The sequence below is a fragment of the Vicugna pacos genome, chromosome 11 (genome assembly GCF_048564905.1).
Source record: "Vicugna pacos chromosome 11, VicPac4, whole genome shotgun sequence".
NCBI lineage: Eukaryota > Metazoa > Chordata > Mammalia > Artiodactyla > Camelidae > Vicugna > Vicugna pacos.
The window spans coordinates 54,851,878-54,879,464 of NC_132997.1; the positions used below are offsets into that span (position 1 = coordinate 54,851,878).

At 36.3% G+C, this 27,587-nt stretch overlaps 1 protein-coding gene across 4 annotated transcripts in view; it reads left to right on the forward strand.

Moving 5' to 3' along the window:
• CTNNA3 (catenin alpha 3) overlaps positions 1-27,587 on the forward strand; it is a 1,353,918-nt gene that overhangs the window by 1,305,703 nt on the left and 20,628 nt on the right. The window contains exon 16 of one of the 4 annotated variants that reach the window (XM_072971429.1): positions 12,719-12,756. The exons of the other annotated variants lie outside the window; for them this stretch is intronic. Within the exon in view, the coding sequence (XP_072827530.1) occupies positions 12,719-12,745 (27 nt within the window). The 3' untranslated portion in view covers positions 12,746-12,756. Of the gene's footprint in view, positions 1-12,718; positions 12,757-27,587 lie in introns of those variants that run through there. 4 annotated transcript variants of the gene reach the window in all.

Below are 27,587 nucleotides of genomic sequence, written 5' to 3' on the forward strand. Positions count from 1 at the left end.
AGGGAGTGTTCTAACTTCACTGATTTACATACAGCTGTCCAGTTTTCCCAGCACCATTTGCTGAAGAGACTGTCTTTATTGTTTGTTTTTGCCTCCTTTGTCAAAGATTAATTGACCATAGGTCTGTGGATTTATTTCTGGGCTCTCTATTCTGGTTTTTGTTTTTGTTTTGTTTTGTTTTTTCACAGAATTCATGCCAAACCTTTAATTTTTTATTTTTTTATTGAAGTATAGTTGATTTCCAATATTATTAGTTTCAGGCATACAACATAGTGATCAATATTTTATAGATACTCCTTTTAAAATTATAACATAATATTTATATATTCCTGTGCTGTACAGTATGTCCTTGTAGCTTATTTATTTTATACATACTTCTGTTTTGTTATATTTATTTTTCTTGTATTTTTGTTTCTACAGATAAGCAGTAGCATACAATGTTTGTCTTTCTGTCTGACTTATTACCCTCTAGGCATAATACCCTCTAGGTTCATCCATGCTTTTGCAAATGGCAGAAATTCATTATTTTTATAGCTAAGTAATATTCCATTCTGTGTGTGTGTGTGTCTGTGTGTGTGTGTATTTTATATATATATATATATATATATATATATATATATATATACGCATTCTACATCTTTATTTTGACAAGGTGGTGATAGATGGGAAGATAGAACACTATTTAGGAATGATTATTTTTAATAGTCTAAGATGGTAAGAGTGAGAACCTGGATTAAGGCAATATTGGTGAGAATGGAGAGGTGTGTGTCCTTGCAACAAAAAATTCTGAGGTAGGGATGATTAGACTCAATGATTTATTGAATGTTAAGGATGAAGAAGGCTGAAGAATTAAGATGTACCCCCAAAGTTCTGAGATTTGGTAGCTTTCTCAGTCAAAAGTGGCATCTTTAACCAACAGCTCCACACAGAAGGAAGAGCAGATCAGGAAAGGTAAGGCAGCTCATTCGGATTTTAGTCATCATTGACTTAGCGACTTAGTCATAAGATTCATTGGTATCAAAAGAGAAAAGTCTAGGAGAAGTTGGCTACATGTTTTTGGAGCTGAGGAAAGAGGTATGAAGGAGAAATAGATGGGGCTACCCAGTGAAAATTTGCTGAACGAGACAAAAAAAAAATAGCTAAGACAAAGATGCAGGAAAAAAAAAGGTTTTTTTACACACACGATACTAATGTGCCTGTATCAGATATAGAGATTTAGTTGTAGCAGTTCAAACTGGGAGTTTACCATCTCTTTTTAAAAAGACTGAGCATGAGCAATCCAGAGTGGTAGGTTCACACAGCCATCAGGGAGTCGGGCACTTGTGTCTTTCTGCTTTCTTATCCTTGACTTCTGCCTTTCATTTTTATCAGGGTCAAAATATGGCTTTTCCAGATCTAGCTATGGCTTTTATATGACCAGTAAAAATGAAAAGAAACACAAGCAAATACTCCTTGCATCTTTTTAAAGTCTCTTCCAAATGCTTTCTCTTCCATATTATTGGCAACGATTTAATTACATGGCTATGTATGACTGCAAGTGATACTACAAAATATAAAAATGTTTTGTTTGTTTCTGTGTTGTAATCTAGGCACATTGCTTTCCCCAGTTAAATCAGAGTTTTGTTTCTATGTAGAGAGAATAGAAATTGGGTGACAACTAGCAATTCTGCTGTGTCCTTCTTTGACTACCAAAATCACAGCAGTACTCACATATATTCTAATTATTTAATTATTTTTGAATGATTAAAGGCACAGTAGACAATGACTATAAACACAGAAAATTCAGGCTGACTGAGCCTTAAAGTGCATGTTGGATTTTGCATTTACAAAGTATCTTTATATCTTTTCTAAAAGCAGTATCAGTAACATGGTGAAAGCAAAAATCAGACTGTAGTGGGCTGAACACTGAGTATGCAGTGACAGAGAAGAGATGGCAGCACAGACTAGATTTTCCTGCAGTTTGTAGTTGAAAGAAAGGAGAAAGTGTGTGTGTGAGACAGAGAGAGAAAGAGGGAGAGGCAAGAGACTGAGACAGACTTGAGGGGCAAATGCAATTACTAGAACTTTCTATTTATTACTTTTTTTTGTTGGTTAGCATTTTTATTTATATCCTTTTTCAGGTCGTGGTAACTGAGAAAATGTTTGGGTGAAGAGCAAGAAACCAGAAAATCTATTAAAAATTAAGGCTATAACTGATAGAATAAAGTCTTAGGCAAGGCAGAAGGAATGGATTAGGGAAACAGGTAGAAAGACTAGGTGTGGGGGAAAAAAAGAACTTTTCTCCTGAGCCAGAGATTCAGATACATGAAGATAAATGAAGATATAAACACAGTTAGAGACAAGTGGGCAATTGTAGAACTTCTTGCTTATGGATCTCATATTTTGGTAAAATAGGAGGAGTATTTTCCCATGAAGATTAAGACATGAGTGCTCTATTGACTGTTTTATTTTAGCAAAAGAACAAAGTAAATATGTCCATATCTTCAACATTTTTCAGTATTGCTTAGATAAGAAAATAATCTAACAGCAGTGATTTGAGATGGGAATCCGATAATACTGTGTGCTCGACATTGTTCTACCAGAGCTGAGCTCCAGGACATTGCCCGGATTATGGAACCTGGCTCAGCTTCACTGTATCCTTCAGTTACATGAAAGTGAAGCCAGTATGGCCTTCCAGTGGCTGTCCCTTCTCCAAAAAAGTGGGGGAGGGATATAAAAGCTTACTTGAAATAATAATAGCAAACCACCGTGAAACAGTGTAATTAAACATACTGTTCCAGATCAGTTTCCATAGCCACCATGACTTATTAATGTACTAACTAAGAATACAGCAGAAATATAACTCTAAGAAGATTAAAATGTACCTGGGTTACCTAAGGGCAGTTCCATAAATTCTCCATCAGTTGGTCCTCTAGCGTCCTTGTGTGTGGTGCCAAGTGGGGAGGCTATTCTGCCTTGTGAAAGGAGTCTTGCTCTAAAGAAATGAGTATTGTTATGTTCTAGCCTGTGTACATAGAAAGTAAAATGCAAAGGAAAAAAAGCATATCATTAAAATGGTTTTAAATTCTTAAAATTACCCTTTCCCCAAGTGTTATGCTTTTCAGCTAGCTATGTTTTTATTGTACTTAAAACTGATTAATTACATAATCACTGTGTTTTGTGTATTTCCTTTAATGTGTTTAATTGTGCTCTCTTACCCTGAGGCAGGTGTGCCAGAGCCACAATTTTAAAAATTGAATAAATAATATAACTAATCAGCCAGGGGGGGAAAGATCAGAAAGATGGAAAGTTTGCCAAGCAACAGCAATTCAGCTTTAGCTGAAACCAAGGGGTGGTGTGCATCACCTAGGAATGACAGGGAACAGCAACAGTACCGCGCTGTTGGCCAAGATAGCCACTAGGGCCGACAAGTACATACAGAATGACTTTGCAGATTAACGTGCTTGCCATGTTGAGACATTAAGGGAATTAGTTAATGAACTTTCTGAACCTACTGTAATCTTTGGCCATTATCAAGAAAATTGGGAAAACTAAAAGAAGATTTGGAAAATAACAAGTATTTAGAGATTTTTTAAAGGACTAGGAAAAAATTAAAAGTTAAAATTAACAAATTAAAAGACTAGGAGATTTATGAAATACAGTGAGGGGAGATGAAAGAAATCAAGAAGGGAAGAGGAAGTGGGAGAAGGGTGAGGAGAAAAGTAAAGAGAAGAAGAGTGTTGGGTTTGTTTGTTTGCAATGCTAGATAGGAGACAGAAGTAATAGACAGTAACTCAAAGAATATACTTTAAAAACAAGAACAGGTATGGGAGTGTGGTTTTTTTTCTTTTTTGCATTGTAGTAAGGTGGGCTGTGAAATTCTCTTGGTGTTTAGGTAAGCTGATCTCACAATGGATTCGATTTTCTTGACTGTGCTACGCTTCCAGTTGTAACAACACTTGAAGGAACCCTAGAAATAACCTAGTCCTGGTAGAACTATCTAATTCAAATTAACCTTACGGGCAACGAAACAGGTCAGGGACTTTCAGTGCCTTGCCTTGGTGCATGAAGGTATCTGAGGGCACAGCCAGGGCCAGAATTTAACTCACACATTCTTTACTCCATCGCTACTGCAAGTGAGCCCTGCAGCCTCCACCCAGTGGGGTTAGAGGCACAGTGGCAGGAGGTGGTCTTGGTGTACTTGGCCGGGAAGGCTGCAGCAGATATCAAGAGGTGAGGAATGGTTTTCATTGAAAGATGTGGAAAATAGTGACTAAAACAGAGTATTAATAGGTGAAAATGGTGATTTTAAGAATTTAAAGAAATTTTAAGAAAGCCTGACCCGAACACAATCTTCAGCTTCAACATGAGAAGCTAATAGGAGGCAATAGGAAAACCAGTGGACTCCGAATGAGGAGACCAGGGTAGCGGTCTGGACATTCATCTCTTTGGGTCTGTTCCTTCATTCATCTGTAAAACTAAGGTTGGGGATTAAGTGAGCCCTTTGGTGCCTTCCAGCTCGGAATGTCAGAGATTACTCTTTTATACTGAATGTGTAATTTCCTTTCCCATTTCCTCTGGTATATATTCCTCAGCTATTTTCTTTATGATTACCATGTGGATTACATTTAACCTCCTAAAATTACAACATTTTAATTTGAATTTGTACCAGTTAAACTTTAACAACATATGATTTTTTTTCTCCTTTAACAGCTGTATCCTCTACCCCTTTCAGTTGCTGATGTCACAGAATTACATTTTTATATACATTTGTGTCCAAAAACATAAACTAATAAAATTTTAATGCATTTGTATCTTAAATTATGTAGAAAACAAAATTTGGGAGCAGATTTCTGGCACTTCATATTTTACTGTCTTTTCCAAATCTTTCTTCTTATTTCCTTCAGCTGTCCCTGTCTCTCCCCAATTCCTATCCAAAGTTTTCCTCTAAGCACCAATTGGGCAAATTACGATATGACGTAGCAAGATGTTTTGTTTTGTTTTTATTTATTTTAAAAGGGTGCTACTAGAATTTTGCTTAAACAATATCTATCAGAGAGAATAAAACCAGGTGCTTCAGGAGTTAACTGTTAATTTTAGGTCTAGAGGAAAAAGAGACACATGTATCAAACTGGTGCCATATATTGTCCATAATTGTAGGATTAGTTAGACATGGCTTCACCCAGACTGCAGTTACCAGTATCTCTCACAGAACAGAGTGATCTGTTTGGTGAAATTAGACCTTTGTGCAGTTAAGAGATGGAGAGGATAAAACAGCTGGATGATGCAGAAACACACACACACAAAGGAAAGAAATGGAGGGGAAAGGAAAAAATATATATAAATGTGACATGAGAGTCTCTACTGTTAAATTTACTTCTTATAATTATTCCCGTGTTCTTAATGTATGTCAGATAGTTCCACATTATTAAAAAAGAGAATATTGGAAGAAAGAATAAAAAACGTAATGGAAAAGACTATTTCTGTTGTAGAAAAAGAGAATTAGCTTGATCATTAACAATCCTTAGAAAAGAAAAGAGGTGATTCATTATTTCTATTGTACGCCAACAACCTGAACCACAGAACTTCCAAGTGGTGGGAGGAGAGGCTGTGGAAGGGAGCCGGATGTATTTGAGAGCTGTAGGATGGAGCCAAATTCCCCATTAGGCAAAGCACAGCTGAAGGAAAAGAGCAGAGCTGGATGCAGACATCTGATGTTCATAAGTTCAGTTGGAAGCCAGGGAGGAAAAGCACAGAAGGGGAGAGAAGAAAAAATCAAGGCGCTAAAGATTCTCGGACAAAGTGATGGCATCAATGCATAAAGGGCTGGATAAAGACGGAACTGAAAGCAGATGTGAAAAAAGGCGCAAGATAGCATGGATGGGATTTGCAAAAGCAGTCACTTCAGTCTGGCACTCATGCTGGGTTTGTGCTGCTTGTTGCAGATTATGAAGTAATGCTAGTTACAGTCACAAGATAAAAGTTCTGGTGAAGGTGTGTTTGTGAGGTGTGCGTGTGTGTTTCCCTAGTAAAACCAATACAGTCCCACATTTCCCCTTTTGTTCACTAAAGTCTGTATAATATTAATTGCAAATCAGTAATTGTTAGTAGTAAGTACTCCATGTTGACTTTTATGTTTTTGCTTATTTCAGGGTTTCTCCTCTTTGGCACCACTGGCACTTGGGATAGGGGGCTGGATAATTAGTTGTTGTAGGGGGCTGTCCTCTGCACTGTAAATGTTTAGCAGTAGCCCTGGAATCTATCCGCCAGATGTCCGTGACCACCCCCCGTCACTCAGTTTTGATGACCAATAATGTCTCCAGATACTGCCAAACGCACAGCTGTCCCTGTGAGAACTGTTGGTGTAAGAGGAGACAGGAACTAAGGGAAAGCTAAACTTTCTGTTACGTTGTTGTTACTCCTGCCAGATCCCCCCACCTGGTAGTTTACCCACCTTCCCAGCTCCTGCCGGGGAGGGCTGCGGACCTCTCACAGCTGCTCCCTTCTCTGGACGCTTGTTCTCAGTCAGGGAATCACGCTGTCTGGGGGGGTCACGTCCCACCGCTCCTGGCCTCAAGATGGAGCCACCTCTCCTGTGTAATTTCACAGCCTCCTGTGCGATCAGCCCATGGCCATCCTCTCCAGGGACTAGTCATATTCTTAGTTTGCTCTACCATCTCTCACTATTCTTTCTTTTTCTCCTGCTCTTTTCCTGAGAACAGGGCTCCGATAAACCACATATGCAAGTTTCTTTCAGGCTCTCTTTGCAGGAACCTCCTCCAGAGACAAATGATAGCATCATTGTGTCCTCTCCTGTCACTTACTTTGTGGATGGGAAAGAGGTGATGGGAGAATTTGCAGAATTGGGTGACTACACCACTCCTACTGACACATTTGTATATATTCTCTTATCCTGTCAACAGTGCTTACAAGTAAACTTGGAGAATTTTGTTGACAAGAAAACTAAAGCTAATAAATGAACATAACTTGCCAAATGTCATGGTTAGTAAGTGATGGAGTGACAATGTGAATCCAGGCTTTAGTTTCAGAGCCCCTTGTGTCATTTCACACTAGCGTTTATTTATTCTCATTTTGCTGCCTTGAAACAACACTACTGAGATGAGCCAACAGCACTTGTTCTCAAGGAATTCAGTTAGGAAAAAAAAGACATGCAAAAAAGAAAAATAATTTTATAATTATAAAATTAGAATGTCCTCTTGCTTCTGAAAGATTATAGCAGTTTTATAAATGAAGAAAAATAGAAGAATTAGAAAGTAATACTGAAAAATTGTAGTAGTTTCATCAATGAAGAAAATATGAGTTAGAAACTAAAAATTAAAACAAACTATAAAGAATAATTTTTTTTAAAAACAAAGAAGTGAGTATTTCCAAGTTTTTAGGTAAATTGCCTAGTTGAGTATATTCAAGTGGACGTTAATAAGTAAATGTACTATGTAATTTTCATTTCTTGATGATAAATAGCATAAACATTTCTTTAGAGAGAGAAAAGTTTATTAGGCTTTAAATTTAAAAAGAAATTTACTGTGTGTGGCCATTATTCAAGTAACAGTTGGTAACACAATGATGTCCTAACCCAGGGGTCTATAAAAGACAGAAATGTTCAAATAGACATTTCTTACTTTGACCCTTATTAAACCTAAAGTTGCAACATTAAACCTCAATTTAGTCAAGGCTTTTCATCAGGGAGTTATGATAATAGGGTCTGGAAATACTTCCTCCTGATGATGCTGATCACAAAAATAATGCTTTGACAACCCTAGAGGAACAAGTACATTAAAGTCATCTCTTTGCAATTTTAGATGTCTTGGGAAAGTTTTTGGCCAAGCCCTGGGTCACAGGCAATTCATGGTTGAGTTTTATGAAAAAGCTTTTTTGTTGTTGTTCCCAAAAGGGTACATACCATTTAGATGCCACTCATGCACTGCAAATTCGGAGCAACTACCATGTATATGTGTGTGTGCTTTTGTGTGTGTGTTTGTGTATACAAGCATCATGGTAGTATTGCTAATGACAAATGGACATCCTTTTATGAACGTTTTAGGACCTTCACTTATACTTTTAAACAGATATAGAGTACAACTTCACTCCGCTACTGTACAAAGATAAATCATTTTTAGTGTAACATCAGGTTCTATAGCACATAGCATAGAAAAGTATATAATTGGAAAAAAATTAACCTTAAGAAAGGTTGTTCTAGTCAACAACACTGAATCAGACAACTTAGGTTAGGCTCTGCTATCATAACAAATAGCTCCAAAGTCTCCATGACTTGGAACAACAAGTCATTTGAAGTATGATGCAAGTTGTTAAGGGAGCTTTTATTTACATAGTTAGACAGAACAGGGGTTATGAACTTTCCCAAGTCTCACTGCGAGGCTTCCAACATCTGTCTACCAGGAAAGGAAAGGCTAGAAATATTGCTCACTGGCTGATAAATGCCTTCCAGGAAGAAAATAAACTACTTCATGTAAGGTCTTAGCATACTGTCTGGCATATAGTAAGTGCTCATTAAATATTAGCTGGTGGTAGTAGTAGCAGTAATAGCAGTGGAATCATATTAGCTAATGTGAGTTAATTATAACTTTTCATGAAATGGTATTATTCATTGATATCCTTCATCTAATTGTTACACATTTATTTCAAATTACATCTAAGGAGAAACCTAAGGAAAATGTTGTTCTTTTAGTGAGAGAATTCCTCTGCAGATCATAAAACTGCTTATTGCCCATCCCTTTTTTAGCAGCACACTTGACATGGGCTTTGAGGAAGAATAATCACCTTTGCTTCTGTGCCAAGCTTAGAGCTTGGACCATACACAGCTGATGAGTAATGGAATAACTACAAAGTAAGTCTTGGGCTGTCTGTAACTGTATTCAGCATAAGGTAAAAGATCTTCAGACTTGTTGCCAATGTTAAGTGAAGACGTTTAGCTCTTAGATTTGAAGAGAGATTGGGGATGGAAATATTTTTATTCAACACTACAGTGTCTACGCAAATTTTATATGTTCAGAATTCATTAATTGCAATATAGAATAGAACTTAAGCCACCCCAAAATTCAGGGGAGTCATTTTGGCAAGATTAACATCTCTAACATCATGGGATTTTAAGATGTCAGGCAGGGTACAAACAGGCCAATATATTAGGGAAATGCTTAAGACCAGCCCAGGATTAATAAACAAACAAGTGTTTTGGGCAAAAAATACCCAAGATCTACAACAAAGGAAGTACTCTGATTTGCATAGTCTGAGGATTTTACAGAAAATTTGAACTAAATAATAAAAAATTGGAAGAATTTGGTGGGATGGAGAGGAGACAAGTTCTGTGAAAGTGAACTGAAATTATAAATTGCTCTAAAATGCAAGGTGATGTTTTCAGTAATAAATAAGGAAAGGTCTGTCCAGATTAAATAATAGTATGAATATAAATCCATAAACATTTTACTTGCATAGCTTGTGTTTGAGTGTGTATGAGTGTGTGAAGGAGACAGAGGAAGAGGCAGAGACAAACAGGAATGGAAAAGAGATGGGGAAAATGAGTGATATGACTAGGCTTCATCAAGCTAAGAAAGATTTGTGATTTCATTTAGAGTTAAGGGCATGAAAGGCAGTGTGTGCTTCTGTGTGTATGTCCACTTGTGTGTGTATCGCATGCATGTACGTGTCATTCATATCGCAGGTGATAGATGTAATATATGCATATATTGCCTCTGTACATCTATGAAATGGAGTCCTCATTAGTGCTAGGCAATGTCCTAAATATTTGATATGCATTTCCTTTCATAATTGTCACCAAAAAGAAGCTGTACGAAATAGCTAGTGTTATTGCAATTTTATAGATACAGAAACTGAAACTTAAAGAGGTTGAACAATTTCTTCAAGATCACAAAGCTATTAAAAGGCAGGGCGCAATCTTAAACTCGGTCCTGACTCTAAAGCACATATACGTGGTACTAAGTTGCTTAGCACAGCAGCGCTGAAGCTTTAGTGAACATGGCAACTTGAGCAGATTCCGGGTCCATATCTCAAACTTTGAGCAGATCGGGCACTTCTTTAGGGCATGGTTCTTATTTTTATCTTCTGTGATACTTATAGAAGAGAAAAATGATAACAACAATGATAACTAATATTTATCAAGCTCTTAATAATGAACATAGCTCATTCTAAACCCCTTACATATGTTAATTATTTTGTATACAAACAGTGCTCTGAGGAAAGTCCCACTCTTATCTCCATTTTGTTAATGAGAAGATAAAGCTCAGAGAGCTTAAGTACAAGGATGGAGATCTGTCTCAGTCTTCTGTTCCTCCACCTCTGTCCTCCATCCTCCAGCTCCCTCTCGTCTAGGAGAGGCTTTGCTACCCCTGATGTCCAGTGATAGTAGCTTTGGGGTCTCAGAGATAAAATCAGAGTCCTTCTTTATCTGTCTGTTCACAAACATGCTCCCTTATATTTCCAACCTTGTATTCTGATATAGCCAACCCTGAGTGTACTAGAATCATCCTCCTGGTCCTTTTCGCGCTCTCCTTTCTGAAGTGGGACTGGAAATACAGCATTTTTAGAGCTCCAAAGTACTACACCTGTTCTCCATGAGGCTCTCAGTCCAGCTTTTCCAAGGAAAGGGCATTACCCTAAGGCATTTCTGTACATAGTCAGTCATTACAGTAAAATTAGAACTAATGCATAGCTGCATGTGTCAGACCAGACTTTACTTAAAAGACAGAACTAATTATTTATGCTCATGACGATATCCAATCCTTTTTAACAATTGAGCCATCATGCTTTTTGAAATTTTTTCCATTTCTGTGCTCATGTCTTTCATAGGTCTCGCTATATTTATCTGCCTGGTTGCTGCTACACCTTTTTGACCTTTATTTGGTCTCTTTTGAGTTTTAAGCAATTACTGGAGTCTATGAAACAAGCCTCCCCTTTGTACTATTTAATTTAATCATACTTCTCATTTGAGCGCTTGCTGAGTCAATATTTAGTTCCTTGTCTATATCCCTGGGACAACCTGAAACATTCCATACGCTAGCTAAATGGCTTAATGTGCACGGACATATGAGCTGAACGCCTTAGTTTGCGTTCTTTCTCCCTGCACAATATCCAGGGGACACCTGCTGCTACAGACCTCCTTTCCTTCTCCTTCTGTGCTCCACGGCTTACCTGGCAGTTCCTTTTTCTGGATGATAAACTGTCATGGAACAGAAGGAAGAGCAATCCTTGGCACTATCTCACTAATTTTGTTTGTAGAGTTGCTTCTCTAATGTAGCATTTTCAAATAGGTCCATTATACATCTGCTTCTCCACCTGGGAGCACCAGCCATGCCAGGTGCAATGCCATCAATGGCATGATTTTGCTGAATGGCTTTAAGTGCGTGGGAGGGAGCTGAAAAGAAATGTGAAGGTGATGAACAAAACTCCTGAACAACCCTAGAGTGTTTATACTTTGGAGGGCTCAGTGTAAATATTTGGACTGTTTGTGGTCTTATGTTGGGAAAAGCGAGTCGAAAGCTGAGAAAGATGGTCTGTTGACTCATGCAAGAGGACTTGAGAATCTCCTCTTGCCAACCTTTCAGATTTAAAGGGCTCTTCAAGTAAAAGGGATTTTGTTTTAGCCACAATCTCTGGGATCATATACCAAGGGCCTTTGCCTGAATGTGAAAATATGTACATATGCATACATATACAAAAGTTTTTTTTTTAATAAAAATTAAATTTGTGCTTGATTTTCCAATTTAAAGTTTAGAAGTAAGAATAATTAACTTGCTGAAGCCTCATTATATGTAAGGTCTTATGTTTTATACACATCATCCCTTTTAGTTATCGTCTGCCTAGTGTGCATATATTATCTCCATTTCACAAATGTTGGATCTGTGTCTCATAGAAATTTAATAATTTGTTCATGTTCACACATCTCTTGTAAGATGAAGCCAGGGGGAGATCTCAGGTCTTGCTGACTCTAAAGTTCACTCCTCTGCTTTGTAGAGAGGTTCCTACTCTTTAAGGAAGTTGAATCAAAAAGTAGGAACCTGTCCATGATGCCTAAACCCTCCAGGGATCCCATATTTTTCGTATCTGTGGTTCCGTGAGCCCCTGTAAGTGGAAATCCTGATAGGTGCAACCTCACCACCCTACCATTCACCCCGCTTAGCTTCAGGCATTTGAAATTTTTGGTTTTCCTATATCATTTCAGAATAGGGTATTATTTCTCATGAGAATATCCCATCAGGAATAGTGGGGACTATTTGTGCAGTTGTGATTTGTATAGATCTCTGTGTAAAACGATCACCTGAGCATCTATAATACAATGTATATTAAAAAATAACCTCACCATTACCACTAGCAGCAATGACAGTAGTTCTTTTCCCGGGGCCTGCTATATACCCGAGAGTGCTTTAAGTTCTTTACATGAATTATTGCATTTAATCTGTAAAATCATTTAGTAATACCTCTGCTATTATCATCACAACTTTGCAAATTAAAACCTGAAGCAAAAATTACATATCTGGCCCCCGAGGTGACACAGTCGGTGTTGGTGGAAACAAGATTCAAATCTAAGCCTTTTGACTCCAAAGCTTGCACTCCTAACAGTACATTTCACTGTCCTTCAAATCTAAATACTCTTTAAGTACATGAATAGTTTATTTTATCTTAGTGATATAAAGTTCCTCCTTTCTAAATGTATTTTTAGTTCTTATTCTCTCACGTCTCCCTATAGGAAGTTTGGATCAGAAGACATTGGTAAGGAGAAAGGAAAGAGACAATACAAATACATTTGTAGGGCTGCTTCTCCCTTTTTCAACTCTCCTGATGGCGGCTGTCTCACGCTGTCACTCCCAAGCGCTCACGCATCTCCAGTGCTCTCCACACCGCCGGGAGCCTGCCCTGCAGCCTGCTCTAAATTTGAATTTAATGATTTTAAGATCAGCTTGCTTTAATGACAATTGAAAATGTAATTGAAGGTGAGTATAGAGTTGTTCTCTCAAATCTAGGTAATATCTACTTTGACAGTTTGGAAGATTCACCTACGTCTAATACATTTTTTCCCTTCTGGCTATCTACACAAACAAAGTAAAATGACACGAAAGAGGTGACGGGGGTTCTGGAGCAGAAATGTGTACAAAATGAACATTCCCCGTTAAATAGAGTGATCGAGAAACACCAGACAGAAGTCATAAACAAGAGTTGATTTTTTTCCAAAATGTAGCTTTTACCCACTTACATTCTCCCCATTCTTGCAAGCCAGAAGCATCGTTAGAACATCTCAGGACTGTGTGTTTGACTAGACTTAAGCAGATGCAGCAAACCACAATCACATTTGGGAGGGAAAGATTAGAATCAATTGAGTACAGATACCAAATCCAAAATGAAGTGTGATGGTTAAATTATTTAAATATAAGTAAAGCTTTTAAATAATGCTTAGTATACAATAAGTATTGTTTATTGTGCTTTAAAGCTGTGTAAATATTAGCCATAAATTTTGACTAGATTTGTGATCTTGGAAAAGGAAATAAACGTCCTTTACCGTATCTATAAAATGGGAATAACAATTTCACATTTCCCATTGAATTTGTTTGGTCCATCTGCAGACATAAATGGGATAATGGATGTAATATTTCTGTTGTTGTAATGAATCAGTAAATACTAATTATGATTTTAGGATTAATGATAACCATAAATTAAATAGTTTATATGTAACACGAGTTAAATAAGAACAATTTAATAGATAATCTGAAAAAGCATACTACTGCCATGTATGATGTTGCTTTCTTTTGTTATTAGCACTCCAAGTTTTACGAGTTGATTTATTTATAAGCTATAACCCCAAAATTTGGGAATCCATGAATGTCAATATTTTGGCATAAATAGGATTGAAATACTTAGACTGTGATCCTTAAAGCAGATCAGTTTTGTTGCACTGTAGAGATAGAAGCTTACGCATCTAAAATTCTAAAAACCCATGGTATGCAACCAATGTCTCTTAAGTAAAATGAACCCACAGATTTTCTGACTATATATTTCAGTACTCTTCCATTTGTCCTAAATTTCATCTAATCTCTTCTCAATGATATGTTGTAAGAGGGGCAGTATAGGTTGCCTAACAAAATCCACAGCATCATAGTGTATATTAGCCATGAATATAGAAAACACATAGTAAAATAATATGTTTTGCTTGCTTTCTGATATGTTGGGGTGAGGCGGAGAGCTGTGAAAGTTCATACTCTGTAGGTTATTTATGTTTTAGACTAATCTGTGGCTAGATACCATCAAATATAATACTCCCTCTCAATAACTAGCTGCCAAGTTCCCTATTATTATGAAATAATATTGAATAGAACTTTTAATACTTCTTTTGGTTTAGAAGTGCAAGACCTGTATATTGTATATTTAACAGTGTAGTCCATCTGGATTTTTACAACATACTGATCATTTAGGGTCTTCCTTCTTACAGATTTTGAAATATTTTTTCCTCAAAAAGGGGAATCCTGAGTTCCATCAAACTGAAATTGAATTATAAATTAGAAGTCGATGCCTTACCTTTTGGTTGGAGTATTCTACTAATAATTTTGTCACTTAGTAGGTACTCAAATACATTGATCAACAAAAACCTGTTGTGCAGTTTAATTTGACTTATTTTTCTATGAACAATACATAATTTCCTGCCTTGTTATTTTGTGTTGTTCCCTTGCTGATCAAGAGGTTTGACGTTCAAGTTGCTTTTGCCCGACACACTGCTATACTGTGTTTTGTTGCCAGTAAACTTGCCAAAGCAAAAAGGATCGTATAGTTACCCATTTTATCAGCTAATCACACTCTAGTGCATTCTTGCCTATATTCTTCTTTATATTAACAAAACTGCGTTACAGTAATAGTAGTTTGAGAATTTAATATATATGTAAATAGATGATGTTCGTTCATTGGGAATATAGAAGGGATACACCAGGAAGGCTAGCATTAGGGTATAATGCAGACTCATAGAATTCCATTAGGTTAGGGTACAGTTAGTTTTCTAGTAAATTACAAGGAACAGATGAAACATCTGTATCGGATTATGTCCCAAGCATCTCTGCTAAATCAGAACAAGCTAAATGTGTGATGTCTTAGTCGGCTTGGGTGCCATAACAAAATGCTGTAGATGGGGTGGCTTAAACAATAGAAATTTATTTCTCACAGTTCTGGCAGCTGAGATGTCCTAGATCAAGGTGCTTGCTGATTTGATTCCTGATGAGAGTTCTCTTCCTGGCTGCAGATGGCTGCCTCTTGCTGTGTCTTCTTATGGTAGACAGAGTGAGAGAGAGAGAGATCTCTTCTTATGAGAATACTAATCCTATCTGATTAGAGCTTCATTTCTATGATGACTGTAATGTAATTAACATTTTTTTGAGTTTCAGAGAAAACTGACAAAACTGTAAGATATTTAAATTGTACATCCTGGTGATTTACTATACATGTATATTGCAAAAGAACTTCTCCTATCTAATTAACTAACACATCCATCACTACACATTGCTGCTTTGTTTTTTGGTTTGGTGAAAACATTTGTTTTACTGTCAGCAACTTTAAATTGTACAATACAGTGACTTTTTTCACATATATATATTTTATTGAAGTATAGTCAGTTTACAATGTTGTGTCAATTTCTGGTGTACAGCATAATGCTTCAGTCATACATGAACATATATATATATTCATTTTCATTTTCTTTTTCACCATAAGTTACTCAACAAATATAGTTCCTTGTGTTATACAGTATGAACTTGTTTTCTATTTTATATATATTAGGATCTGCAAATCTCAAACTCCTGATTTATCCCCTCCTACCCACTTCCCTCCCTGGTTCCCATAAGTTTGTTTTCTGTTTGTGAGTCTTCCTGTTTTGTAAGTAAGTTTGTCTTTTTTTAAAATAGATTCCACATATAAGTGATATCATATGGTATTTTTCTTTCTCTTTCTGGCTCACTTCACTTAGAATGACAATCTCCATGTTCATCCATGTTGCTGCAAATGGCATTATTTTATTATTTTTTATGGCAGAGTAGTATTCCATTGCATAACTATACCACAGCTTCTTTATCTAGTCATCTGTCGATGGACATTTAAGTTGTTTCCACATCTTGGATATTGTAAATAATGCTGCTGTGAACATTGGGGTGCATGTATCTTTTTGAATTAGAGTTCTCTCTGGATATATGCCCAGGAGTGAGATTGCTGGGTAATATGGTAAATCTATTTTTAATTTTTTAAGGAATCTCTATACTGTTTTCTATAGTGGCTGCACCAAACTACATTCCCACCAACAGTATAGGAGGGTTTCCTTTTCCCCAGAGCCTCTCCAGCATTTATTGTTTGTGGACTTTTAAATGATGGCCATTCTGACAGGTGTGAGGTGATACCTCATTGTAGTTTTGATTTGTATTTCTCTGATGATTAGTGATATTGAGCATTTTTCATGTGGCTGTTGGCCATTTCTATGTCTTCATTGGAGAATTGCTTGTTTAGGTCATCTGTCCATTTTTGGATTGAGTTGGGGTTTTTTTTTTGTTTTGGTTTTTTTTGTTTTGGTTTTTTTTGTTTTGTTTTTTATCAAGCTTATGAATTGTTTATATATTCTGGAAGTTAAGCCCTTGTCAGTCTCATCTTTTGCAAATATTTTCTCCCATTCTGTAGGTTGTCTTTTGTTTTGCTTGTGGTTTCCTCTGCTGTGCAAAACCTTGTAAGTTTAATTAGGTCCCATTTTGCTTTTATTTCTATTGCCTGGGTAGACTGCCCTAGGAGAAGATTGCTGAGATGTATGTCAGATAATGTTTTGCCTGTGTTTTCTTCTAAAAAGTTGATAGTGTCTTATCTTATGTTTAGGTCTTTAAGCCATTTTGAGTTTATTTTTGTGTATGGTGTGAGGGAGTGTTCTAACTTCATTGATTTACATACAAGCTTCTAGTTATCCCAGCACCATTTCTGTAGTCACTGGGTTTTATATTTCATCCTTAGATTAACCTTGTTTATCTTATACCTGAATGTTTGTACCCTTTAATCAACCTCTCCTTATTTCCCCTGCTTCCCAGGCCCTGGAAACCACTTTTTCACTCTGTTTCTATGAGTTTGGCTTTCTTTTAGATTCTAAATATAAATGATACCGTGCACTGTTTGTCTTTTTCTTTTTGGCTTATTTCACTTAGCATATGCCTCCAAAGTTCTTTCATGTTGACATAAATGGCAGGTTTCCCTTCTTTCTCATAGCTGAACAATATTCTATAGTATATATTCTATTACTTCTTTACTCATTCATCCATCAGTGGACACTTAGGTTGTTTCCATATCTTAGCCATTATGAACAATAATGCAGTGAACATGGGAGTGCAGACATCTCTTCCATATCCTATTTTAATTTTCTTCAGATATATACCTAGAACTTGGATTTCTGGATTACATAGCAGTTCTGTTACTAAGTTTTTAAAAACCTCCATACTGTGTTTCACAGTGGCTGAACTAATTTAAACTTCCAAGAGTGAACAAGTGTTCCCTTTTCTTTACATCCCTGCCAACAGTTGTTCTCTCTTGTCATTTTGATAATAGCCATTGTAAGAATTGTGAGCTGATGTTTCATTGTGGTTTTGATCTGCATTTCCCTGATGACTATATATTTTGAATAGTAACCCCTTATCAAATACATGATTCACAAATATTTTCTTCCATTCTATACATTGAATTTTCATTGTTTAATGGTTTATTTTAATGTACAGGAACTTTTTAGTTGGATGTAGTCTCATGTTGATCTGTGCTTTTATTCCCCTTGCTTTTGTTGTCAAATGAAAAAAAAAATTTTGCCAAAACCATTGTCAAGAAGTTTACCCCGTTGGTTTCTTCTAGGAGTTGATGATTTTTGAGGTCTTACATTTAAGTATTCACTCATTTTGAGTTAATTTTGTAGATAGTGTAAGATGGTAGTCTAGTTTCGTTCCTTTGCATGTAGCTGTCTAGTTTTCGCACCACCATTTGCTGACAAAACTATTGTTTTCCCATTGTTCCAGGCACTTTATTGTGATTTAATTGATCATATAACCATGGGTTTCTTTCTGGGAATTTTCTGTTTGATTAATCTGTGTGTGTGTTTTTGTAGCAATGCCATACTGATTTGATTACTATAGCTTTTTAAAATACTTTGAAATCAGAAAATGAAGTGTGATGCCTGCAGCTTTTTCTTCTTTCTCAAGACTGTTTTGCTTATTTAGGGTCTTTTGTGTTTAAATACAAATTTTTTAATTGTTCTAGTTCTATGAAAAATGACATTGGGGTTTTGATCGAGATCACATTGAGTGTGTAGATTGCTTTGGGTAATGCGGACATTTTAACAAAATCAATTTTCTAATCCATAAGCATGGAATATCATTCAGTTTATTTGTAGCTCCCTCAGTTTCTTTCATCAGTGCCTTATAGTTTTCAGTGTATAGATTTTTTACCTCCTTGGTTAAATTTATCCCTAGGTATTTTATTCTTTTTGGTGCAACTGTAAATGAGATTGTTTTTCTAGTTTATTTTTTGATAGCTTATTGTTAGTGTATAGAAATGCAAATTATTTTAAATATTGATTTTGTATCCTACAACTTCACTGAATTTATTTATTATGAGAGTCTTTTGGCAGTCTGTAGGATTTTATCTATATGAAACAGTCACATGCAAATGGAGAGACTTTCATTCCTTATTTTCCCACTTGGATACTTTTTTCTTTCTTTTTCTTGGCCAACTGCTAGGGCTTCTAGTACTGTGGGGAGTAAAAGTAGCAGGAGCGGGCATCCTTGTCTTCTTCCTGATTTTACCAAAAAAGCTTTTAGCTTTGCACCATTTGGGTATGCTATTAACTGCGGGCTTGGTATCTGTGGCCCTTTTTATGTTGAGCTACATTCCCAGTATACTCAGTTTGTTGAGAGTTTTTGTTGTTGTTTTACTATCATGAATGAATTTTGAATTCTGTCAAATGTTTTTTTATGTATTTATTGAGATGATGATATAACTTTTATTTTTCATTTTGTTAATGTGGTCTGTCACATTGATTGACAGCCAGATGTTGAACTATCTGAATTCCTGGAATAAATCCCACTCAGTCATGGTGTGTGTTCCCTTTGAAATATTTACATTGAATTTGGTTTGCTACTATGTTGTTGAGGATTTTTGCATCTATGTTCATTTGAGATACTGGTCTGTAATTTTCTTGTTGTGTCACTTGTCTGCTTTTCATGTCAGGGCAACACTGGCCTCATAAAATGTGTTTGGGTGGGTTCCCTCCTCTTCTATTTTTGAAATATTTTGAGAAAGATTGGTAGTAATTCTCCTCTAAGTGGTAAAATTCAGCAGTGAAGCCATCTGGTCCCGGACTTTTGTTTGTTGGGGGGTTTTGATTACTGATTCAATCTCCTTACTAGTAGTTTCTTTAGATTTTCTGCTTCTTCGTGATTCAGTATTCGTTGGCTGTATGTTTCTAGGAACTTACTCATTTCTTCTAGTTGTCCTGTTGGTTGGCATTTAATTGTTCATAGTAGTCTCTCTTGATCCTTTGTGTTCATGTGGTATTAGTTCGAATATGTATGTTTTCATTTCTAATTTTATTTGACTCCACTCTTTTTTCTTGGTAAGTCTAGCTAATGGTTTGTCTAATTCATTTATCTTTTCAAATAACCAGCTTTTAGCTTAGTTAATCTTTTCTCTTGTCTTTTTAGTCTCTATGTCATTTATTTCGACTATGATTTATCTCCTTCCTTGTGTTAACTTTAGACTTAGTTCTTTTGTTTTATTCCCTTAGCTCCTTGAGGTTTTTAAAGTTAGGTTGGTATTTGCAATGCTTTTTTTTTTGTTAATGTAAGCATTTATCACCATAAAGTTCCCTCTTGTGAACTGCTTTTGTTTCGTCTCATATGTTTTATTACATTGTATTTCAATTATCATTTGTCTTGAGATATTTTTTATTTCTGTTTTGATTTCTTCCTTGATCCATTAATCATTCAGGAGTATGTCTATCAATCTTCACATATTTGTGAATTTCCCAGTTGTTCTTTTGCAGTTGGTTGTGAGTTTCCGTGGTCAGAAAAGATGCTTGCTATAACTCCAGTCTTCTTAAATTTATTACGGGTTGTTTGTGGCCTAACATGATATATCCTGGAAAATGTTCCAATTGTGCTTGAGAAGAATGTGTATTCTGCTCCTGTTGGATGAAATGTTCTATAAATTTCTATTAAGTTTATCTAGTCTAACGTGTAGTTCAAGTCTCATATTTCTTCTTGAAGTCCCCTACTATTATTGTATTATTGGCCATTTCTCTTTTCAAGTCTGTGAACATTTAGGTGCTCCTCTGTTAGGGACACAAGTATTTACAAATGCAATATCCTCTGGTTAGATTGACCCCTTTATCATTATATAATGACTTTTTGACTCTTATTTATAGTCTTTGTTTATTTCATCTGATACAAGTACAGTTACTCCAGCTTTCTTTTGGTTTCCATTTGCATGGACTATCTTTTTCCATCTTTTCATTTTTAGCCTGAGTCCTTAAAACTGAAGTCTCCTGTGGCAGTATATAGTTAGGTACTGTTTATTGTTGTCGTTTGTTTTTTTAACCATTCAACCACTCCATGTCTTTTGATTAGATATTTTTGTCTATTTAAAGTATTATTGAAAAATATGGATTTACTATTGCTATTTTGCTAAGTTTTCTACCTATTTTGTAATTGCTTTGTTCTTCTTCCCTACTTTTCTGATTTGATGATTTTCTATAGTGATATGCATAGATCATTTATTTCAGTCTATTATCGTTTTTTTGCTTTGTGATTACCATGAGGCCTACATACATATTTTATAACAGTCTATTTTAAGCTGGTAACAGATATGTTTCAACACATACAAAAGCTCTGTATTTTTACCTTCCTCCCTAACATTTTGTGTTTTTGATACCACGGTTTACATGTTTTAAACTTTTGTGTCCATTAACCAATTATTGTATGTATAGTTACTCAACACTTTTGTCTTTTAAGATTTATGCTAGATGTATAAGTGATTTACCCACTACCATTATGACAATAGAATATCCTGATTTAACAGTGAGATTTATACTTTTATTTGTTTTCCTCTTACTAACTAGTTTCATTTTGTTATAACTTGAAAATGTCCTTTTAACATTTATTGTAAGCCCAGTCTGGTGGTGGTAAACTCTTCTGAATTTTGCTTGCTGGAAACTTTTGATCTCTCTTTCAATTCTGAAAGACTGCTTTGCTAGATAGAATATTCTTGATTGTCAGGGATTTTGTTTGTTTTTAATTCCTATACTTTGAATATATCATGCCACTTCTTTCTAGCCTATAATGTTTCACTGAAAAGTCTGCTGATTGTCTTGTACTGTAAGTTGTTTTTCTCTTGCTACATATAGTATTCTCTTCTGCCTAACTTTTAACAATATAATTATAAAATGCATTGTTGTGAGTTCCTTTGGATTCATCTTGTTTGGAACATTCTAGGTTTCCTGGAGTTGGGTGTGTGTTTCTTTGCTTAGGTTAAAGAAGCCATTTTTTATTCAAATAAGTTTTTCATCCCTTTCTCTCTTTTTCTTCTAGGACCTCTATGATGTGAATATTGATCTGTCTGATGGTATACCATAAGTCTCTTAAGTTATCTTCACTTCTTTTCATTTTTTTTTCTCCTCTTCCAATTGAATTTCATTATCTTGTCTTCAAGTTTGCTGTTCATTTCTTCTGTGTGATCTAGTCAGATATTGAGTCCCTGCATTGAAATTTTCAGTTCAATTATTGTATTCCTAAGCTATATGGTTTTTATTTAATACTTCCTTATATTTTTAAAATTCTGATTTTGTTCATGCATTGTTCTCCTGACCTCAGTGAGCATCTGCCAGGAAGCTCACTGGCTTGGCATTGAGTCTCTTTTCCTGCTAATTTGTGTTGCTAACTTGGCCCCTTAGATTCCTTATAACTGCTCTGACTTCTGATCTGTAACTGGAAGCTAACATGGAATAGAAATTTTCAACCCAGGAGACTACATGTTCAGTGTTCAGTTTCACTACTGAATAATTCTATCCTAGTTTTCTTAGATTTTTTTGTTTTTGTTTTTTTCTTACTTCTCTGAGTGTTAGAAATGTCTGATCCTCAGGAAGCACCAGTTAGGCCTTCTTTAGGGAATGACAGGGAGATGGGCATCTTTGTGTGCTCCCTCTGCACTGAGCCCTAGGGGAATAGCTGATTAAGAACTGTTTCTTGGTTTGCACAATCCTCTGAGACCTGGGAACACAAGCTCCACTGTTTACCAGAGGCAGGCAATCAAAGGATTCATCCTCTGGATGGTAGGTACAAAAGCTGAGATGCCAGATATGTGCATAAGCTTCCTTCAGGGAGACCCCAGCAATCTGGAGTGAGTCAGATGGAGAACATGAAAATGGCATCCATTGGCCTCCCCAGTCTCTGGGAAGGATGGTGATCAGCTCCTTGATGTATGCTAAATTAGAAGCCTGACCCTTAGACAGCAGCTTCTGCAGTATGCAAATAGATCTCTTTCAGGGAAAGACTGGGTAATGGGTGTTTCTGTTTTCTCTGTTGTGGGGCCTGGGGGTGGGGCAAATAGTCACAGCAAGTTCTTGCAAGCCTGTTAAGAACTATTTATTTATTTGCTATGGTCTGTGAATCTCAAGGATGCAGAGACCCTGTTGGTTTTTAGAGGTAGGTGTTTGGGTGTCCTGTCCCTCAGGTAGATGTTTTAAAAGTTGGGGTGCTAAGTATTTGGTCTAAAACCTTTAGACCTCAAGAAGGAGGTATGAATTTTGAGTCTACTCCCAATTGTATGTCTCTTTGCCAGGGGTGGGATTAATGGTGAGAGTGTCACAGCCTTTCCTACACTTTCTAGATGTAGGCTTTTTCTCATTGACCAGATGTGGAGGGTTTGTTCAGCTGGTTCTGAATTTCTTTTAGAGGGAATTGCTCCATATGTAGATTCAGTGTGTCTGTGGGAGAAGCTGAGTTTGGGAGCCTCCTATATCATTATCTGGGACTAGAAATCCCTCATTTAATCTTAATTACCTCCTAAAGACCCTATCTACAGATATAGTCACATTGTGGGTTACAGCTTCAACATATGAGGGGACACAATTTTGTCCATAGCATATGGGGAGGCAAATAATCTGCATGTACCAAGGAACTAAGTGTGAGAACAGAGTTTAAGTCATCTAGTCACTGCTTTAACCTGTCATGATTTTCAAGTGACTGTGGAAGGACCTAGAGGAAGATGTAGTTAAGATTTAGTGATGTTGAGTAGGATGAGACCTTATAAATCATTCAATCCAACCCATGCAATGCACAAAAAATTGTGTGAGCTCAGAGAAGTGAAGTAACTAGGATAGAATTTTTCAGTAGTCAAAGTGAACAATGAACACATAGTCTCTTGCAGTTAAAATTTTCTTTTTACTATTCTGTGTTGGCTTCCAGATAAAGGTAAGAAGTCAGACCAGTTATGAGGAATCGAAGAGGCCAAGTTAGTAACACACTGGCAGGGAAAGAGACTCAATGCCAAGCCACTGAGCTACTTGGGAATGATGTCTCATCAGCCCCTAAGTCTGCACAGGATTGGTTCCAGGTCCTGGCGTGAGGAAGACCTAAAAGGTCTGCATAAGTTGGACACTGCCACAAAGGCTAAATAAATTCAGGTCTGATATCCAGGAAGAACATTAAAGTCTTTGGAAAATTCATAGATAAGAAAGGTTATAAATTAGACTTCTTTCTGTCAAGTCTTTACCAATTCCTTGAGCCTCCAGTCATCTTACTGCCCACTTAGTTCAATGTTAAGGTTGTAAATGTGACCGATTCATGACAGCAGTCATGTTTTGCATCATCTCTCTGACACAGCAAGCAGAACCAAATTTAGCTGAGGAGAGTAGAAGTAATTGTCTCTTCTTTTCCTGGTGCCATTATGTAACAGACTTATTTATGTGCTTTGGTTTCAGGTGGTTTAGGAAGCATGTTTAAGTATGAATGTTAGGAAAATGAAACAAAGCATTGAGATTCCAGTTTTAATAGAGTCAAGTACTCCAGAGTATAACATTCCACTGAATTCAGAGGTTATTGATTTTTTCAAATTCAACCCAGAGATAACTGTTACCTCAGTTACAGCATTCGTAGTGAGACTGCTCACAATCATTGTTTACCTTAATTAAAAAAAAATCTGTGATAGAATATTTTAATCAGCAACCTTTCTTTTAGATGTTTCTGGTTTCTATTAAGACAACATCAAAAGAGCCCATAAATATGCTGTGTTTTGTTTCTGTATTTTGGATATAGGACAGAAAATCTAAACCTGCTTTGACTAACTAACATTTCTCTTAAATTCCAAAGATGTAAGAGAGATTTAGGAGATAGAGTGAATTTATTTTAGTGACTATGAGTAGAACAGGCACAGATTTGCAGGCTATCATGATGGTAGTTAAACATTTATATGTATTGCACACTATGTGCCATGTACTCTTCCAAGTGTTTAATATACATATATAATGTATTTAATTGTCATGTCTGTTCTCTTAGATATAATTATTGTGCCTGTTTTTTGAATAAGAAAACAGGTGCACAGAGATTAAATAAATCATCCATGATCACCAAGTGGCAGAGATAAGTTTCCAGTGTAGACCATTTGCTTCTAAAGTTATTTTTAATCACTGTTAACAGTTATCCTTATCTACCCAGAGAATATGGGGATTTAGGAGTGGGTTGCATTTGAGGTTCTTACAGCACATCCATGTGTAAATATCCAAAGCGTAACTAGAAATATAATGGAACCCAAAAGAGATGTCAGGACTTGAAGACAGAGATGTGGAACACTTCAGGGTATGAGTGTTACCTGAAGTCATAGATATGTCCAAGAAATATACTTCTTTTGACCCAAATAAATGTAGCAGGGGAGTCAAGATAGCTTGATGGCATCAGCAGTCTATAGATGTGAGCCTTTCGTAACATTAAATGCAACAACTACTTTACTGTTTCATGAATAAGTTTTGGTTTCATGATTTGTATATATTTGAAACAGTTTACCAATAATTTGGAAATATATTGTACACATCTGTACTCTACGTGAATCTCAGATACTAAAAGCTAATGTAAATAAATAGAGAATACTAGTCAACATTTAGCTATTACAGAATCAAGATTTGAACAACCAAAGTAGTCTCTCTTCTACATCCATTTGTCAACTCTAAACAGAGTTTTACTAGAGAGTCTTACAAGACAACTGGAAGTAGTCATTTTTCTTTCCCAGGGAATGAACATTGGGACAACGAATTCTATAGCTTGGGGCTAATATGTATCAGGTATCTGGACAAAGAAGCAGGGCTGACACTTTATTTTCTGTGCTGTTGTAAAACTTCATTATCTAAACTCTTGACCATCTGTTCCTCAGACCACCTCACTTCTTTGTCAGTTCTGATGAAACATGCGTTCATGAAAGCTGAGCTATAGAGTATTGTTACCCATAGTTCACCCACTGGAGATATCCTTAGGCTTCTACACTCAGTTCAGAAGTTTTTCCATAAATTGGAGTGGACTTTGCCCATAATGCTGAGATACACCCAATCATTTTGTTGAATTAAGAGGACAAAGTAATTAAAAACTGTCAAATGTTAGCATCAAGTAATTTTACCATTACTTGAACTGCACTGTCAGCACTGTTGTTAAGGAGACTTTTTCTTATATGCAGTAAAAGTTTGAATAAGAATTCTGTAACGTGAAAAGCAAGCATTTTTAATTTGCTGAAGTTCTAGTACAGGGTAAGGTACTTTGTCACTTCTTCTGCTTAATTCATAAATCAACACCATCAAACATAATTACCAGATATCAAAAGAGAACAATTCAGAAACATGACACAATTATACATGGAACAATGAAATAAAGAAAATACAAATGCAATATAGTACAAATTATCTTCATGGAATTGGTAAACCCATCCTTGAGAATCCTGAAAGGGGGCCTAGCGAAATGCATTTTATCATCTCCTTGCAAAACAAATACTTTATCCTTCCTTTGAATGGTAGCTTTTTTTTTTTTTGAATTGAAAACGTGTACAAAATATCTTCTTAGGACAAAGGATTAGTGTTGTAGCCCAAAATTGTCTAGGCCTTAACAACTCAACTGATAGATAGATAGATAGGTAGGTAGGTAGATAGTGTTGTATTGACAGAAGTAACTCGTATTTCACTGTCTTGTAAACTCTTGTGACTTTAGCTGCTTATTGGAGTGTACAGGAGGTGTATTCCAATGTGTTCAAACACAGGTGTGACTCTTCAAGCATTGCTACTATCTACTTGGCAGTCCCTTCTCTCTCTGATGTAGTGGCTCTATTACGTGGTGACATCTCCGGTTCCGCAGTGCAAGGCCACGTTTTCTGCTCTGAAGAGCCACATGGCTCTCTTAAGTGAATGGCTGTCTTTTATAGGTCCCCAGTCAATGTTTGCCCAAGGTAAAACTCTGACTTCCTTGCACCTAAGATCTTTCAGTCTTAAGTGAGCTTGCCTTTATTCCTCAGTGCAATGTTTGTGCTGTGATATCTTTCCATTCTCCCAGAATTTTATCCTCCCTTTCTTCCGGAGACTTCTCTATGTTCCCCCCTCCCCAAAGTATTGAACAAGATCGCAATAACATGTTGATTGGATCCATACCAACAGCCATTGTTTTTACGGGAATGATAGATTGCTTTAAAACCTGGATTTTAGAGTTGGAAATAAGTATGAATTAGGTGAGTGTGATGTGGTTGAATAGGTGAAATAATTTGGGATTCAAATTGTGAGAAAGAATGAACTACGTGTAGGTGAGTGATGGAAAATGCAGTGGCCATGCTTAAGTAAAGCTGTGACCTGGGAGATCAATAAGAAGCCAGTGCAAAACTGGGTACCCATAGTATGAAACCCGTAGTAAGGAGTGTCTGTATGTTCTGAAGAAATAGTGCTGGAGGGAGATAGCTGCATCGAAAGTTTCCGTGATGGTTGGAATGTGGAATCTCAGCAAAGGGAATGATTGTATCGTCTTCCTCTGAACTATTTTCGGCTGGGCATTGAGAAGTGGTAATAGGATTTGAGAAGAGGAATAATTTTAATTGTAAGTAACAAAATTTACTGTCAGTCATTTAAACCACAGCAAGAAGTCCAGATAATGGTTGCTCTAATATTTAATAATGTTCTTAGAGTTAGATTCTTTCCAGATTTCCCTCTACCATCACCTGTATTTTGTTGTGTTCCCTTATAATTTCAGTATGAATGCATCAGTTCCATATTTCATGTTTTACACAACCTCATTTTAAGAAGTAAAGAATGAGCTTTCTCTTTATATGACATGATCTTTTATCCTCCACAAATAAATCTTTTCCAGAACCATCCTAGCAGACTTTCCCCTACCCAGTTGGTCAGGACTGGGTCACATGTTAACACTCTTAAACCAATCATTTGTAAAGAACACTAGACCAATCATGTTTCAGCTCTAAATCCTGGGTAAATTTTTGCCTGAATAAAATCAGGGTTTAGTTATTAAGGAAGAATGTAGAAATGTCTACTAGGTATTCACAGAAGA